The sequence below is a fragment of the Aspergillus tanneri genome (genome assembly GCF_003426965.1).
Source record: "Aspergillus tanneri strain NIH1004 chromosome Unknown AapTan_3_pilon_pilon_pilon, whole genome shotgun sequence".
Classification (NCBI taxonomy): Eukaryota; Fungi; Ascomycota; class Eurotiomycetes; order Eurotiales; family Aspergillaceae; genus Aspergillus; species Aspergillus tanneri.
Genome location: NW_022984630.1, coordinates 728,157 through 746,647, shown reverse-complemented (window position 1 = coordinate 746,647; position 18,491 = coordinate 728,157). Strand labels below are relative to the sequence as shown.

The 18,491-nt window shown below is 45.9% G+C and overlaps 3 protein-coding genes across 3 annotated transcripts; 1 reads left to right on the top strand and 2 right to left on the bottom strand.

The window, feature by feature from the left end:
* Positions 1 to 2,151: 2,151 nt before the first annotated feature.
* Positions 2,152 to 3,857, top strand: ATNIH1004_004033 (putative general amidase; the record flags this gene model as incomplete). The annotated part of the gene is made up of 3 exons (XM_033568705.1): positions 2,152 to 3,558; positions 3,610 to 3,694; positions 3,742 to 3,857. The coding sequence occupies 3 exons, from the start codon at positions 2,152 to 2,154 to the stop codon at positions 3,855 to 3,857; spliced, it is 1,608 nt and encodes a 535-aa protein (XP_033427511.1).
* A 1,436-nt stretch (positions 3,858 to 5,293) lies between these two features.
* ATNIH1004_004032 (MFS transporter) lies at positions 5,294 to 7,771 on the bottom strand (the record flags this gene model as incomplete). Its single annotated transcript, XM_033568704.1, has 4 exons — positions 5,294 to 5,466; positions 6,130 to 7,014; positions 7,072 to 7,252; positions 7,361 to 7,771. 4 exons carry the CDS (start codon positions 7,769 to 7,771, stop codon positions 5,294 to 5,296), a joined length of 1,650 nt encoding a protein of 549 aa, XP_033427510.1.
* A 7,805-nt stretch (positions 7,772 to 15,576) lies between these two features.
* ATNIH1004_004031 (putative PHD and RING finger domain protein) lies at positions 15,577 to 17,558 on the bottom strand (the record flags this gene model as incomplete). The annotated part of the gene is made up of 2 exons (XM_033568703.1): positions 15,577 to 17,156; positions 17,276 to 17,558. 2 exons carry the CDS (start codon positions 17,556 to 17,558, stop codon positions 15,577 to 15,579), a joined length of 1,863 nt encoding a protein of 620 aa, XP_033427509.1.
* Positions 17,559 to 18,491: the final 933 nt, after the last annotated feature.

Below are 18,491 nucleotides of genomic sequence, written 5' to 3'. Positions count from 1 at the left end.
TCAAATGTCGAAGAACAGAGGATAAGAGGACATCGACTCGGAATGCAGAGCGAGATGAGAGGGGATGGACGGACGATGGTAAACGGGGATCGCCAGTTGCGGCTGACCGCCTTCGCCAGGAACGCGTCGCGTGTTTTTTTTTTTTTTTTTTTCTTCTTCTTAGGCTCCTCTGTATTACTGCTATAATAACAGTGTTATCAATCGAGGATTGATTTTCTCCATCTCAGGAGATGATAGAAATGTGCTGGCCTACGAATCTCTATGTTCAATCAGAACTTCCGCATCAACGATGCGTTGCTGAGCGCAACATGACAGTTCTCGATTTCCTGAAAAGGAAAGGGCTTCCCCAGACACAACGCTCAATTAGAAGCAGTGATACGTCGAAAATTGTCTATAGATTGACTGAGAATATTATCTATTTTCATCTCCGCTTTCGGGTTTCCGTATGCGATATGAAAGTAAGTTTGAAGGTTGCTACCTCAGCCTACTGTCGCTCATGATCATGGCCGTGACACCTGTATACAGTGAGTCATCCGTAGAAGATCCCATCCCGTCATTGCCATGGCCTCTGTAGCTTTGATGATAAGTTCATGAGCCTCTGTCTCCCCCGCAGCAGCACAAAAATCATAAGAATGCGGAAATACATCACTGGGCACCGGAATGCCAATGATAGCGTGTACTCCCAGAACGGCATAGGAAACGTTGCCTTGGTCGGTGGAGCCAGCCAGGCACGGGGCTGCTGTGTCTTTCGAGGACATTTTATCCCTGTTCCCCTATGCATTTACAGAATTCTTCACAAAGAGGCTTGTTAACCCAAATCAGCATAAATTTGATTCTCCTGGACGTCAAATTCACAACCTGTCGCGGGTGATCCTGCTTCCAAACACCGACAGACGCGCTCTCCAAGAGCCAGTCCTTTTCATGCTCCGACAGTGTACTTGACCATTGTTTTTTCGGCTATGGTATTGGTATTTTTTGGTTCTTCCGTAATCGCTCCGTGGATTCTCTCCCCTGGTTCAATCTGCTGCCGTAGCATCAAGAATATTGTTGTACGCGGAAACAGTGGCATCCAAGGCATTGAGCCCTCCCACGGATTGGCACTAGCATAAGCAACTGACTCCCTTGTAGGTACGGATCAGATCGAAGCAGGATACGCATGTATGTCCCGCTAATCCGCAAGGGTTATGATCACGGAGTAGTCGCTCTGACGTTGCATGGCTAGACCTTTCATCAAAACTCGAGTTAGGAGAAAAGGCTCACATAGCTCGCATCGTCGTGGAATATCGGCTTTATCATATGCACCGCCCGTCGCAAATGATCAATCTTTCCACCTTCGTCTTCTCAGCAGTTGAGCCGGCCAGATATCCCAAACTGTTAAATCAAATGCGACAACGCGAGAAACCCAGCCAGACCCGCGGTTGCGATGAGATTATGTCCACATGCATGTCCAATATTGGGAAGAGCATCGTACTCAGCATTGAAATTAATGCATCTCCCACCCGACACACTGACAGCGTCAAAGGCCGTAGCCAGTCCGTAAGCCTTCCAAGTAATTAGGATATTGAGACTTTCGAGATATGTGCATAATGTATCATGCACAAAGTATTCTTCATATACCAGTTCAGGATTGTCGTGGACCTAAGAGAGAAATGGTCACTCCAGAGTTCGAACATGCATACAGGTCTGCATTGCTCACACTTTGGTTTAGATGTCGTAGGCTCTTCCCTAAGCCTGAAATATATTCGTCAATTGTACGAATTTTCTCTCCTCTACCATACCTCTACCATACACCATATCATCTCTGTCTGATGGTGGCCGAACTGCAAGGTAGGTTGATCTCAATCCTAGTGTACCTGATACAAGTGAACTGAGTTTAAAAGAGCTTCCAGATCTGACCACCTTGATTCGTATATGCGGGGATTACAAAGTTAATGTTGGAGTTGCGGCGCAAAATCATATTATTGGACAGGCATCGACATGGATCTAACCGAGCGGAACCAGGGCCGCAGGAACGCAGTAAAATATTAGGGGGCAGACGATGTATTGAGGCGGCTCGCATATTCTTGGCAGGTGGCATAACCCCTCAGGAAGAAAAGCTATACCGCCGCAATTCGCATAAACACAACTCCTATTATTTTTGAGCCTTAAAACATGACTACCTCAACCTGGCAAGAGAAGGCTGCTCTCAAGGCGTCACAGGCCGCGGAGAAGATCCCCGAGAAGTGGAGACTACCAGTCAGTCTTGTACAGTCCTTGAAGGATGCCACTAGTGTTCTGGATATCCCCTCAAAATGTGGTATTTTGACCGAGAGGGAGAGCCATATCACCGAGAATTATGATGCCACCGCTCTACTCGCAAAGCTTGCCAGTCGGGAGTTCAGCTCAGCCGAGGTTACTACGGCGTTTTCCAAACGCGCTGCAATTGCCCAGCAGCTAACAGGCTGTTTAACTGAGACCTTCTTCGATATGGCGCTCAGCAGGGCACAGGAGCTGGATGATCATTTAGCGAAAACAGGACAAATTGTTGGCCCTTTGCATGGGCTTCCTGTCAGTCTCAAAGAGTCATTCAGCGTCACCGGGATTCATACTTCACTTGGATATGTTTCCTTCCTTGATCAACCACCCAAATCGGAAAATTCGACCTTGGTCGAGATCCTTATTTCTGCCGGAGCCGTCCTTTACGTCAAGACCAATATTCCACAGACGATGATGACGGCAGACTCTCACAACAATGTCTTTGGTCGTGTGCTCAATCCACATCGCCTGAATCTCACGGCCGGTGGGAGCAGTGGAGGCGAAGGAGCATTGCTAGCCTTGCGAGGGTCCGTGCTAGGGATCGGAACCGATATTGGAGGATCTATCCGAATCCCAGCTCTCTGTTGCGGTGTGTTTGGTTTTAAACCTTCTAGCAGTCGAGTGCCTTATGGTGGCCAAACCGCAGCAGGACATACGGGGATGACTAGCATTCTTCCAGTTGCCGGACCACTGTGTCACTCGATTAGAGACGCGGAGCTCCTTCTCAAACTGGTGTTCAATTCGAACGCTGCAGACCTTGATGACGTATTGGGTGTGCCGTGGGCTAGCCCTCAGCAAAAGTCGGCTCTCACAATTGGCATAATGCCGGAGGATCCACTGTTTCCATTACATCCGCCAATGCAGCGAACTATGAAAAATGTGATAAGCAAATTGGAGGCGTGTGGTCACTACGTTGTTGATTTATCGAGTCAGATGCCGTCCTTGACTGAGGTAGCAAACGTGTCTTTCCGCTATTTCGCCATGGATCCCGACCAAGTCGCGTTGAATAATATTAGGAGGAGTGGTGAACCATTCGTTCCGTCACTCAAATCCACTTATGACCTAGCGGCTGATCTCCCGGAGCCGGACTTGCGTCAACTTCTAGAGTTGAATGTAGTTCGTAAAGCGCTAATTGCGCAAATGCGTCGTGTGTTTACTGAAAAGAAACTGGACCTTATTGTGGGACCAGGCTACCAAAGCCCTGCAGTTCCTCATGATAAATATGGTATGCCCATATACACGGTCATCTGCAATCTATTTAACGTAAGTGGATACTGTAAACAACCCGCAGAAATTTGCTATTGACTTGCTCAGAATCCTGCCTGTGTACTTCCATATGGCCATGCAGATCAAGCTGCAGATGCGGACTTTGTCCGAGATGTACACTATAAGCCGGAGTGTAAGTTCAAAAAGGACCCCCGGTTACAATTTACTAATAGATTGCAGATTTACCACAGGAAATTGAAGGTGCACCATGCCATGTACAGCTGTTCGGTAGGCCAATGAAGGACGAACAGCTTCTCCAGGACACAATGATCATAGAAAAAGCGCTAAGAGACTGATTGAGAAAAGCACGGGGCTGTCATGGTAATCTAACAAGAAGCTGTCAATTTGCAAGCAGCCCTTGTGTGCTAACCCACTCCTCTTTCTATGCGAGAGAAGCGTATTTTAGTTTGATTGACAAAACGAATTATGCAAAAATAAGGTTCATTCACCGTGTAGTAGTCTCGCTAAGTGCATATGCATCGTACTTCGAGGAGGGTGCATCCGGCATTCTAGACGGTATTTCGCCAATACGCTGGGGATTCCATGCCCCCAACTAGCCATAATCGACAGTTTGTTTGAAATTATCTGCTTGCTTCTCACTGGTCTCAACAGCAAGAGACCTGATCACAACGACGGGCCATAAGCGGTGAAAGGCAAACCATGTATCGAAATCCGCTAGTTCAATCAAATTCAAGCCATGCTGCAGGGATAATTCCAGTAATGTAACTGTCTCATGCTTTGGTAAATTGGGGTCTGCTTTTATGAGCATCAATCGGATTGCTTCGGCATGGAGGCTGGTAATATGATTGCCAGACTGATTGCCGCAGACAGTTTTCTCCCATTGGCAAAATTCCTCCTGTCGACGGGCCCAGAACATGCAGTCGACAAAGGTTACTGAAATGGAGAGCCTTATTAGTCGCGTCACATCGGCGACTAACGAGTAAAATTGGTCTAGTGTTTCAAGAACCGGATGCGTGAACACAGCAGATCTTAAATCATTGTCATTGAGGTGAGCAGGATCAGAGAAAATCACCCAGATTTAGACTATATCTGAGAGCACAGATACGATCCAACAACCGGCCAAGAAGAGTTACGCAAGCAGCATGATATAGAAATAACTCGGCACAGATCCGCTCAAATGCAATTGCATCTTGAGAACAATTCCGTATTCTCGGGAACCGAAGGTTCAACAACGGGCTGGAAGCAAGAATGTGGGATCCCGGGTCTGGGACTGTATCCTAGCGTGAGCTCTAATTTGGTCAACCAGTAAATTCCATAGTTGGATGGGGCTATGGAGAGGATAAAGGTTACCTCCAGAAGCATGGAAGGACCATTGTAGCCAAGCGCCAATCCTTACTCACTGTGTATTTGGCCCTTGCGACACTCTTACGAAAGTTGCTAACGGTAAATAAACAGCACTCAATGGCCAAAGTATTAAAACGAGAGAACTTCTCCTTGGCCTCAGTGCCGTGTACCAATTGCTGCATTCATCAAAGGAGAGGGCTCAAGAGCAAGCCGAAGCGCATGCCGTTGCCGTGAGTACCTGGCTAGCGAAGTCTGTCGAACCAAGCTTGGGAGAACAACACTTGCAAAATAATTATATAGCTGCCGATGCTCTTTCAACGGAAACGGTGCAGGCATAGTGATTGGCGGCGAGAACAGTTCGGTGGTGATGGACAGAGGTAACATGTACGGCAGAGTCGCTTACGATCTGGGGTCGCAAGTTCGATGTTCAACGTTGGTACTCGAAAATCGAGCACGTAGAGCCCCTTAGTTGTTGGAAGTCTTGAAGTTTCTCCCTCGATCCATCAAGAGTTGTCAGCCAGCCAAGCGCAAGTGAGTTCATTCCGAGAGCAACCCCCGCATCGTGGGCCCTTTTCACCACATTTTTGCGACGCCTGCGGCCTGTAAAGAAATCAGTATTACAACTGCTGACAACGCTGAAACCCTTGAGATAATCCTCCGTTGAGAAATGCATCCGTGATGCTCATATGAGAGACAGGGGAAAGAGGAATTTACATTCAGCGCATCCAGTTCGCGTTCGAACCCTTGCGGTGGTTGCTAACGTGGTCAAGGGTCACTGACATAATGACCTATGTGAATATTAATCGAGATGAAACACAAAAGAGTAGAGATAGAAGGTGAAGTATATGATGGAAGTAGCAAGTGGGTGATAACAAGGTAGACTAGATCGAGGAGTTGCTTAGCGCCTGAGGAAGACCATAATTTTTAGTTCGATACAAATCAAATGTATATAAATGTATATGGAATGAACTCTTCAATAGCAATTATTCGACCACTTATCTTATTAAGTCACTTTGCTAGTAGATACAGCAGAATAAAAAAAAATCGCCTTTCATTAATGTCCAAGACGCTATGCAAGCATATCACAGTGCTATGAGTAAACGTTATATCGCCTATAGATCTAATTCCCCGGAATACACCAACGCCCGCAGAAGATGCGAATATTGTCCAAGAAAGACAGTGCTCTTTTTCTTTTCTTTTCTTTTCTTTTCTTTTTTTTTCTTTTTTTTTTTTTGCAACTTTATAACTTGGGTGAAAACTTACTCATGGCCCGGATCCTCTTGCCATAGAAGTAGAAAACAATCGGAATTGGAATCATCGCCACGGTGATAAATCCAAGCAGACTAGAAGCCCAGTCAACGCCTAACTTGTGGTACATTTGCACTGCGAAGAGTGGGAAGGCACCACCAAAACTACTCCGGATCAGAGTATTGGCAGCAATGGCGGAATTGGCGAACATCATATAGACATCAATAATGTAGTTGAGACCTTGCATGAAAATAACCAGGATTCCCATTCCAATGGGAATGCCTGCGATAACCTGGGGTACCCACGAGACGTGGCGGCTAGAAGTCCATCCGAACCAGAAGAGACCGGCAGGTAGCATGAATGATGCCACAATCATAGGGACCAGACGTTCTTCAGGAACAACACGACCATGCTTTTCCAGCTTCCGAGCAAAGCGCGTTTTCGTCTGCCAGATGATAAATGCCACGCCGCAGTATACGCCAATCATGATCCCAAGGAAAGGCAATCCGGCCACACCTAGATGCTTCCACCCTCGGACTTCGTGGAAGGACACGGGGTACGCTTCAAAGAACAGGTACAAAATTCCGTAAACCAAAGCTAGGTATAAGGTGATCAACAGCAGAATCGGTTCCAGGAAAAGCATCTGAATCGGACGCAGAATATACTTGCTGACAATTTCCGACGCAGTGGGGCGATGCTCATCCAGCATCGAATGCAACGCCCAGTTTCCAGTCTGCCGACGAAGATGTTGAGCGCGCTTCTGAAGAATAAGTGGGGCATAGGTCTCCGGGACAATGACCACGGCAGCGAGGCCAAAAGCTGCCGACGCAATCAATGTAATCCAAGCGGTCCACCGCCATCCAAGATATGAATCCGTGATGAAGCCACCCACAATGGGACCTGAGAAGCATGTTAGGGGGCAATTGCAAGTATTCGATAGGGTAGCGCTGCACATACCAAGCACAGGACCAATAAAAGTAGCAGAAGAGAACATTGCAATAGCCACAGCACGGTCAACGGGGTTCCAAAAGTCCGCCATAGCGCCGCCAATGACGGCTAGAGGAGAGCATCCAAAAACGCCTATAAAGAAACGACAGACCAGGATGGTTTCGACATTCTGGGCTACTGCGACTGGAATCTGGAAGATTGCAAATAAGGTGTAGCCAAAGAACAGTGGCAATCGACGCCCATATAATTCCGATAAAGGTGACCACATAAGAGGGCCTACTGCAAATCCAAAAATTACCAAGCTAGTCCCCAAGGTCATAATTTCGGTTGATACATTGAACTCCTTGGCCGTCACTAGGGTTGCAGTCGAAAAGACACTGCTTGCGAACGTAACCCACATGGTCATGAAAGAGAGTGTCATGGTCACCACCCACTTCTTCCAGTAAAGCATATTATGTGGATTTTCGGGATCGTCTGGTCCATCGAATTCCACCAAGTTAGGATCTTTCTTAGGTACATCTGGTTTTTCATCTCCCATGGGCTGGACATTGGCTCCATCCTCCAGGTCTCTTTCGGCATCGTTCTCAGGGTCTCCCGTGGAGAAAAGAGACTTCGAATGTAATGTGACATCCAATGACTGTGGTACCTCGTTTGTACGAGCATGGCGTGAGCCCATGTCATCTGTATGGGCTTGATTGGCAACAGCCATAATTCCGAATCACTCGAGTACGTATATTCGTAGGTATCCTGTTTTGGTTCATATGCCGTAATCTGAGTAAGGGAGAGGGAGGCACATCGATAGTACTTTAAATCTTGGAAATTCAGTAAAACGGGAGATGCATAGTATAGTAGGGACTATGTACATACATGGATGTCAACACAGATGTAGAACTGATGGCTAGGGACAGCGCCACCAAGGGATTATAAGTCATCGCGCAATATCAAGAGTGGGCCTCGAACAGCCAATTCACATTCGAGCTAGAAAAGAATCGAAGGACAATATCCGTGTTGTGAACGTGAATATGGCCCTCTGCTACAAGAATCTTAAGTCCAAAGAGTCGAGTCGGCACAGAGTTCCGATCACTGCTGTGAGGATCAGAGAACGAAAGGAACCAAAAATAAATAATTAATAAAAATAAGAATAAGAATAAAACATTAAAACATAAGATAAGCCTAACGTTGATTGCATAGCTACTGCATAAAGTAAGTAAGTAGCTCGGCAAATAGCCCAAACCCCCTATCAGAATGTGATCACTTATAGGGTTCAGAAAGTCGGACTGTTAAACCCGAGACCGAGAGTTGAGTATATCATATGGCATCAAAACAATATAGAAGCCTATGTTAATCCAGGCTGTTTTCGGCAAACCCAAGTTGTGGATATCAGGGGGATCCCATGAATCAGACCATTTCCCCCTCCCCGTTCCAGTGGTCCGGAAACAGTGGATTCACGATTGAGGATTAGCAAAACAGAAATTGTTCGCGCTTTGGGTACTCCGAAGTCCGACACCAGTCACATAAGCTATGGAGTCACTCTGCTGACTCTTGGTTACTAGCTTCTCCGACTACATTTATTCAGCGGGTATCGGGGACGTCGGCAGATGTTCAGACCACACATCCCGAGTTGGGCTGATTGTTTAATAAAGGGCCTGTTGGATGTCTCTAAAGAGTATTTATAGCAGCCGGACTTTGGTTTAAATTCTCGCTCCGTTTTGCTTCCTGGAGATATCGCAGGATGGAAATATCATTTCTCCCTCTCGTCCTGAAACGTTCTGCTTATGCGATTAGCGACAAGTTGTAGCTAGTTAGTAGGGGTATGAACCTCGTTAATAAGCAAACTTCCATCTAGTTAACCTAATCAGATCTTCGATTACGTCTTTTTTTTTTTTTTTTTTTTTTTTTTTTTTTTTTTTTTTGCCATCCGGACCTCTTAGTAATATGATGCGCGCCCCATGACGCGTTGCCTCTACTTAGGAGACGGTCTTGTCATCCACAGTTGACATGTCGCACATACACCTGCCAAATCTCAGTATTAATGCGAATGACGGGATCTTGAAGAAAATAGTAAGAGTTGAGGAGCGATTCTTTGGAGCTACCCGTTCGGAAATCGGCGTTAATTACTACAGTGGCATTCGAAATTGCCTTCCACCCAAATCACTCTGTTTTCTGGGAGCCCCACTGCCAATACTAGAGTCTCGCAGTCTAACCTTTCCTGGCAAGACCATTACAGTGAGAGAACGAGTAGCGGAATCATTCGCCGTCTTGACCTGACGTCATACGATCGTTCCAAGACGCCTCCATGATACCAAAGGTAAAGAATTCAATAGACCATTCTCTGCTATTACAACCACCTTTGCTATATAAGCATCATCCCACCAGACCCCCCTTTTTAGAAAGATATATGAAAAAAAAAAAATGAAAGAGAAGTTTTATCTTATATAACCATCCAATGACCTTGTTGGCGTCATAGATACACATGATTATTATTATTTGGAGGTCCCTCTCCAATCATGTCACCATATTGAAAACCACCACCAGTTCGCCAACTATTCCTAATTAGGATGGCTTAACTCCGCCGAGTAAGGAAGCAAAGTGTTGACCTAATCAAACAAGGTGCCAAGGAGCATAGTGCTCTGAAGTGTCAGGGCTGAGCCCGTAGAACCTATATGATAGGTTATGTACAAAATGGAATCGTTGAAGAAGGGAAGAAAGGAAGAAAGGAAGAAAGAAAGAGGGAAATGAGCGGTAAACAAACAGGGTAGAAAGTCACGTGACATACACTGCATCGAGGGCCGATGGGCCAACAGGGCCAAAAGGGCCAGTAGGGACAGTAGGGGCAGTAGGGACAATAGGGACAACAGGGATAATAGGGACATTGGCCCGAGAGGTCAAATGGGCTCCAGCTCTTTACATGAAGTGCAGGCTGAAGGCCAGGTCGAGCCTTGATACATAAATCATATTTAGTACTATATGTTTAATCTAGCCGTAGTAAAAAGCTTAATATAGATTATCGTCTCCGGAAAAACCATATCAATGCCCGTCGTTTGCCGCCTGTGACAGGTTCGGAGTCTGATTTCATGTGTTTGGGAGGATGATTGTGGATGGGCAAGGTAGGAGAGGCTTCGGGTGAAGTTTGCTGCGTTGGCTTCTTTAATGGGGAATTCACTGCTATTTCCGAGTTGCTAAGAGCATTAGAGGAGGATATGGGATGCGCGTGATCTGGGCCCAGTAATTTACAGCGGAGCTCTGCACACTTTTTTATCAGGGCTAAGGCGTCTTCAACCTTCCCTAATAGTTTCCATGTGTAGGCCAAATTGTTCATGCTTGTTAGAGGTCTGGATGCTCTGGCCCCAGTACTTGCTTGCGGAGCTCCATTACCTGCACTGCCAGCTCTTCTGCTTGCTTCCATTGTCCCTGATTCCAGTATGTTGACGCCAGGCCGGCCATGCTAGTAAGAGTGTCTGGATGCTTAGGCCCCAATACTTACTTGCGGAGCCTTATTACCTGCACCGCCAGCTCTTCTGCTTCCTTCCATCGTCCCCGACTCGTGTATATTGATGCCAGGATGTCTATGCTGGTAAGACTGTCTGGATGCTTAGGCCCTAGTACTTGCTTGCGGAGCTCCACCACCTGCACCCCTAGCTCTTCTGCTTTCTTCTATCTGCTGTCACTATACAGACACCTCCTAATACTCACAATAAAATTAATGTATTTCTCCTGCTCCTTTTAAAAGTTAGCCTCTGCTATTAGTAAAAACACATGCGGTAGATATTCCCGCCACAACTTCCGATTGGTGTGGTTATTGTTCGGGAAAGCTTTGATTAATTAGTCTGCAGTTTTTAATATTTGCAGGCTAAACTGTTGGCTTTTTCTTATCCAGTTCCAAGTTGCAAGATAGACTAGTCGGTGTAGATTTAGAGAATAGTCCCTATCCTCCTCGCTAACAAAGGAGAACACCTTGAGAAGGCCAATGGCATCAATTCTTGGTCGAGTTTGGCTAAGGAAGTAAGGACTGTGGAATATCGCGAGGATTAATACAGGCCATAAATAATAGATAGTTCGCCGCGAGTTCATTTAATTGCTGAGTCTGCTAAAAGGAGATAAACCAGGTTAAAGCCACAGGATTCTAGGTGTCTTTGTATCGCCTTTTATCCCCGAAGTTTTTACTTAGCAATTCAATCACATTTGGTTCCTGGTCCTGTAAAAGTATAATATAGTCAGAGAGGCTAATGTTATTTTTATTAATGTACACTGCTGCCTGGGTAATCACTAACGGGAGAAAGGCCAGCTGCTTAAGAAGAGTAATGGCTATATCACGATCATTAAGGAAGGTTTTGTTAAGGGCGATGCTTAATCGACACCCCCATAAGATAAACGTGACCCACTAGTGTAAATATGGTATAGCACTATGCCAAAAATGTGGATTAGGGCTAAATATTAGGGCAAAATGTAAACACTATGCTAATATAATACGTTAGCTATACAGAATACACCACCCCAGTTAACCCCAGTGGCATTAAATCAGTCATTAGTATCTTATCTCCAGGGCTATAAAAGCTTTGAAGATAAACCAAAGCCTTAAGAGGATTATAATACTAATCTCCACAAAATCCCCTTGCCTCCATATCTCGAGGAGGAATCCTTTGACACTGAATATGCAGTAATTAAATTTATTTGTAATATTGCTTATTACACAGCTGGTATGTAGGGGACTGGACGAGAGTGTATAGCACTATAAGCTGTAGGGACCGTCGAATATAGGAAGGGAGGCCCCAGGGGCCGCCTTTGATGGCGGCCCTGGGGAGGACTTAGGGGATTCTCTTAAGTCTTGCGAAGGAGTGTATTGCCTAAGCTATTTTTTTAAAGTCCTCCTCCCTGGTCTGCTACTTAAGGTAGCAGACCGCTATTTAACCTAGTGTCTACCAAGGTCTTCCAGTGCGCAGCCGTGGGATTGTATAATATGGGATCGTGTCTTCGGAGTACCTATGTGTTGGGGCCATATTCGTCAGGCACTATATATATTAGTTAGCCCCGGGATAACATATTAATAAATTTGGTAAACAGAATAGCTTCGCGGTGACTATTAAGACCTCCAAGACTAAAAAAAAAACAATCGCTCGGTCAAGCAGGCTGTTTATTTAAAAATAGCTTGTAAAGCGCTGAAGGCTGAAACCCCTATTTGCACTAGTGGGTCACGTGGGGGTGTCGATCTATCTTATGGGGGTGTGCTTATATTAAGGCAGAAAGTCCGTTAGTACTGGAGTATTAGTGTTATCCTTGCTCCACATCCCCATATTATCTGCGTTATTAAAAAAAAGAAGCCACTTCCCAGAACTCTCCTGGCTAAGATAAGCCTTGACTTTTTCTTTTACCTCTACCGGCTTGATGTTAGTTATTCCTAGGGTTAATATAATACTTATATAGGATTGTTCCACGCTTTTGTAACTAGTATATATAATCCAGAAAATTAAGTACTCAGGGTCTTGATTTTACATGCGGTATGCTAGTTTAAGTGCAATCTAGGTTTTTCTAACTCTACCTAGTCTGCAGATAGCAACTTTGCCAGGTCTATTCTGTTGTACAATTAATCCTTTAGTTCTGGTAATTTCTTCTTCCCGACCTATAAATCGCGGGTTTTTTCTAAAAGGAACCATTTAAACTAGTTCCCTTGATTTATGTGATTCCTTCTTATAGCAGTAAATAGGAAACACTAACAGGAGAGCCTTTATATAGGCAGCAGCAGCAAGGGCGGCATATCCTTGCCACTGCTTATTTTTGTGGGAATCACAGTAGTTATAGATGCCTCGAATAGCAAGTGATAAAAGTTTGTTTATAAGCCCAGCAGCCTCTATTTTAAAATAGATTATGACTAGATCTTTAGTAATAGAATCTCGAGTCTTGGCATTTTTTATAACCTGATCTCCAGAAGCGATCAAGCCATAATAAAAATAAGGATTATTAGTTATCTGCTTGGGATAGTTTACTAACTGGGTTGGATTACATGCCGAACAGTTATATTCGCTATCCTTATAATTATGTAATCACAGCTAATTTAGTGTGACCGCGGAGACGGTAGATAAGTGAATTGGGAACCAGACTTGGTATTACCAAGTCTAGTTGACCTTTTTGCAGTGGCGTGGCAATTGGGTGTACCCTGTAACCTAGTCTTACCCTTTTCGGACTAAGGAGATTACAATTATATATTGGTCGGAATAGCTAGTTATTTTTTAGTCGTGAAAACTGTTCTCTTATCTTTTGATATTTGTGCAGTACATTAATTAATATTTTGCTAATTAGCCTTTTTCCTGTTATATAATCACTCTTTAATTAGTTAGTTAAGACACAGCCTTCAACGACACTGGAGGAGGTTTATTAAGCGAACCGGTGTGCTGGAATCGTCCGTCGCGAAGTGTCTTTCCTTAGTCATATTAAATAACACCACTTAAAGTGGCAGTTGGCTTGCTAATTACAACATTACCAAGGCGAATGTCAGCACTTTGGCTTGGGACTCCGCCTCCAATACCCACCATTAATCCGAACTGGATACTTCGAAATGTAGAGACCATATATAAATAAGTGAAAAGCAAACATAGAAAGTAATGTGTATTAACAGCTCTCAAGCAACAACCCCGGTTTCTTAAGATAGCCTCCCAAGGTCCCATCAACAGGCCGAGACAGGTAAGTTGCTAGTCATAGTAATTAAAAATAAAATTAGAAGTCTAAGATACAGTATAATTGTTTTAAGAGTTTTCGAGAGGGCGTACATGCTCTATGCCGTCTTTGGAATCGGAATAAATGCCTCCGACGCCTTGACACGCAGAGGTTTATCATAATTAGTTAGGAAAATTTAGGCATCAACAAATCGGGGCTTTGGCCACTGTGGCAGTTTCGATTGTTTGCTTGTGGGAAGCTATATTTCTTCGAGTAATTCCAGCATGACGAAAACGACCCTCTGCACTATGCGTTCTTGCGCCCACAATGTTAATGCACTATTCTAAAAATACAACCCTTGCTCTGGGTCCTCTTCATATACCTTCCAGTTGCGCTTAATAAAGGCTTTAACTCCGCAAACATCTCTTTAATGGGATTGAGGTCTGGTGAGTATGGGGACAGGTATATTAACTTTATCCCAGCATCGCTGCACATCTGTTTTAAGTGCTTAGTATGATTAAACGACGCATTGTTTATTATTAGCACAGATTTGGGCTCTGGCTACCTCCTGCAGTGATAAAGCAGCTGCTCCATAAAATCTTCAAATATTGATGTATCAGTAGATCCCTGGAAGACACATGCAAGAACAACGCCGTCCTGTGCATATGCAGGGAGTATTTAATATTGTTGTTCGCGATGAAACCGAGAGATTTGCACCGGTGTTACTCCAACCGGGGACCAAGCTGTGTGCCTAAATCCAATCCGCTTGTCACATCCCGACTCATCGACATAAACAAGGTGATACGAACGAAAATCGGACAGGGCTGTGAAGGTAGTGTAGTCCCGCAAATCTGCATTACTTTCTTGGGCAATCCAACGAGCTGCTTTTTGAGACCATCCCCATGATATAAGTGCCCTCCTAAAACTGGCGGTTGTTACTAAAGTATCGAACTTATCCCAGGGAAAATTGCCATTTCATCTAGGTACAGATCTGGTTTTGCGAGGAGATGCTTACGAAGTGCGTCCAGCATAGGTGGGGTCACTATTCGTGGTTTTGTTTGGAGGTGCCTTGACACTGCCGAAAAGTCGCAGGTTAGAACGGATGTATCGAATGCTGCGCTCACTGCAGCCAGCTACATCAGCTATTTGAGCAGTAGTCAATGACCTGCTTAGGATCATGTCGCGAATGAGATGCCGCCAGATTCGGGGCCATTTGGAACACATGAACAGCTTGTTTGCAAGCCAGATTGTGGAAGAGGAAGTGAGGACAGGAGTTCTGCAGGAGATCATTGTAATTTGTAGTAACCGTAAACAATCAAAAGTTCCAGAATTAAACAGTGCTGGTAAAGTTCAAAACACAGCTGCTGGGTACTACAGTTTTGGAAGTGGGGCTGCAAAACAATTGATGAGTGAGGCGGAAGCCAATTTCGATGTCACTGTATTAACGCCGAGAAATATATATACGTGGATTTATGCAGCACAATCGAGGCCCATGTTACTCGTCAACATAACTAAAGCTCCATAAAATGTTTTACAGTAGTTTTGACGCTAGTACACCTGGACAGATATTGGTCATGAGTATACCCGCCATCAGGACAGGCTAGCTGGCATTTGCGATCGGCAAGGCTGTGTACTAAACACCGCCACTCACGAAGTGCAGCCATAACATCAAATATAGCCATAATCTAAGATAGCAAGCCTGTTACCTCTCGTCCCTGAACAAGGAGTATCTTCATAAGGTATCCTGTTCGTAGGCCACGAACAAACGCCTCAATAGATGCATTCCCTCCAACCAAAACCAGATAAATCGCTTTGAAAAAAAGAATTAAAAAAAGAAAAAAAACGCCGGCTAATGTCACATGCGATTCAAGAACTGTCGTTATGATCATGGTCACTTGTTTGCTTCTGTTTTAGGGCATCAATAGCCCCCGACACCTCTTCCTTCGCTACGTTTTCCAAAGCTATCTTCGCATCCGTCTCAAGGGTGTCGACACCCCCAGCACGTTCATATAACATCCGAGATATACTTCGATTAATGTCAGTGTATTCATCTTTCGATATGATTTTCGCGCGATAGTAGGGTTTCAACGCGGTCCCAACCAATTTTTGGATCTCAGATTTGACGGCCAACGACAAACCGGCACGACTTGGAGAGCTATCATTTGACCGCACACCTGCTGACCTTGACGATTCTCTGGGCACCCGGCACCGTGAGTGGTTTGCAGCAATGTGGGTTGGTGTGCCCTCTCTCGCATCTCTGTTGGTGTTAGCCGGCGACACTTCTGGGGAGAATGGGGGCGACGATGGGTCCGTAGGAAACGCCAGCTGCATCGGAGAGATTGGCCTGCTTCTAGGGTGTGGTGGAGGTGTTGAAGAGGCCAGGGAAGGGGAGGAGTGGCTGGAGGGCACAGGCGAGATCATGGGAGATGACGGCCCAGGCGTGGCATGATCAGTCGCGGCCACCGAGGCTTGTGCGGAAGGGCCTTGGGAATTTGTGCCATTTGGGTTGGATGACTCTTCTACTTCTTTAAGTAAAGACTGGAGAAAGCTCGGTTCACTCGAGACCTCAGTATTAATTCGAGCAGAAACTTGGGCACTAGCAGTTCGCGACGACTCCCCATTCTGCGAAGCTAACGCTGCCAGGTCTTCCGCTCTTCTGGTTCGCGGGCGTTTCAGCTTCCGTTGGGGCTCAGAGGGCTCCGGCGACGGAGACAAAGTTGGCTCTTTCCTTTTCCTTGCTGCGCTTGGATCATTTTCAATCTCACGAGCACGTTCGAAAGCATTCCACGCCCTCATTTCCTCGAGTGACTCGGGTTCAGGGGTCGGTTCCCTCGGTACGCGAGGCCGTGATGGCCGTGGCGCTTCGATGTCGAGCAGAGCAGCAGTGTCTCTAAACCTATTGCTACCACCCTGCCTCTCTGCAATCTCAAACCGACGCTGCCAGGCTCTGAATTCTCGCTGGTTTGCTTCTTCACGCCGTTGTTGTTGTCGGGCACGCTCTGCAGCCCTGTCATCATCAAACGGGAAATCCAAATCAAGATTGAGATGATCCCAAACGGATTGCCATACCCGTGCCCAATGAAGAGAATTCATTTGATTCCTGCTCTGCAGTCTCCGCTGCTGTGCCCTCGTACGACGACCGCGTCGGTCCGGGGTCCAAGAGGACCTATCAGGCGGAGCCGTAAACGATCCGGAAGCACGCTGGATTACGCATCGCGAGCAGTACCAAGATCCCGACGGCACGGCATCGAGCCCGACACAGTAGGTATGTGAGGGGGCATCGCACCCATCGCAGAGTAGCAGTAGCTCTTCATTATCTGAATCTCCACAAACGAGACACGGTTGAAACTCGGCTAGATCGTCATCTATATATTCTATTACCATGGACGGATCAACATCCGCCACTTGTATTCGATCTTCCACGGAATAGGATGAGAGCACGGGACCTATATAGGGAGGCACTTCACAGTCAGTATACGTTAATCTGAGCCATGTAGCAAGTATGCAGAATTTTGTGGAATTTGAAAAAAAGGGCAGGAAAAGCACATGCCTCCGAGTCGCTCACTTAGCTCCACAACGTTGAAGCTGCGGCGGCATATTGGACAACTATTGGCCCGTTCGACCCAAGGTTTTAGGCAATTGTTATGCAAGATATGACCACAGGGGAGCAACTGGGCGATTTGACCAAAATCCTCACTGTCACCGACACCATTTGTCCCGATAGGAATGCCGTTCGATTTGCCATTTGGTACCAAGTCAGGTCTTGGCGCGGCCTCGGCGGTGACGGCAAGAGGATCGTTGGCGCTTTCGCCAAGGTCTCCTAAACACACAATACAAGTGTCGGACATTAACAGAAGGGTCTGTGCCAGGATTGTCTGCAGGGGAGCTAAGAGAAGGCATGAAGAGCAGCTGGCAAAAAGGGATAGAGAGGCAGAGACGTGAAAGGAGAAGGGAGAGAGAAGCAGGTCGAGTGATGTGGGGAGAAAGCAGCCGGCCTTTTGAAGGTGGACCTACAACCCGGTCTAACGCAAAGGAGTCTGGCCCGCAACGTGACCTGCGCTAGACGAATCAGCGGCGACGAAAGCCATGAACGAAGCCGCCTCCTGATAGCTGGCTTTGGTTGCCTCAGGCGGGAAACCGGCGTTTTCAGCAGAATTGCCATCCCAGCTCTTGCATCTCAGTAGGATCTTCCCCAAAGCCCCTCTTTTCATATTTGTCGGTTGGTGTAACATGTCCCTTGTTTTCCAACTGGATAATCAACGTGTTCACATTAGAATAAGTAGACAAGTATCACGCTCCTTAGGTAGAGATCATGGGAACGTCTACAATTACTCGCCATCGGTCCTAAAAACCCTTGGGTGTCGAAGGACTACTTGGTGACGGGTCGTCAATCTGAAACAATTCCTCTCAGGGGGACTCAAAAAAAAAAAAAGCCTTTTTGGAGGGGAGCTGGCTCACCCAGAAGGTAGAGCAAGCCTGCAGTCAGAAGACATGATCACAAGAGCCTTCAGCCAACCAAGACACCGTGGTGGGCAATATTGTTCCTAGTGCGGTACATATAATCAACAGGCTGCAGATTGGCAGTCCTGCTACGACTATTTAAATAGAACGGCCCGAAATCACAGGTTATATTAAGATCTATTGACACGGCGGTATTCGGTCAAGCGCTGGGCGCTATTGATAGCGAAGTGGTAATCGTATCATAAAATGCACTCATTTAAGCTCTTCAGATCTTTGAATTTCGCTATTTTTTAATTTGAAACGTAAAAAGGAAATCCCAT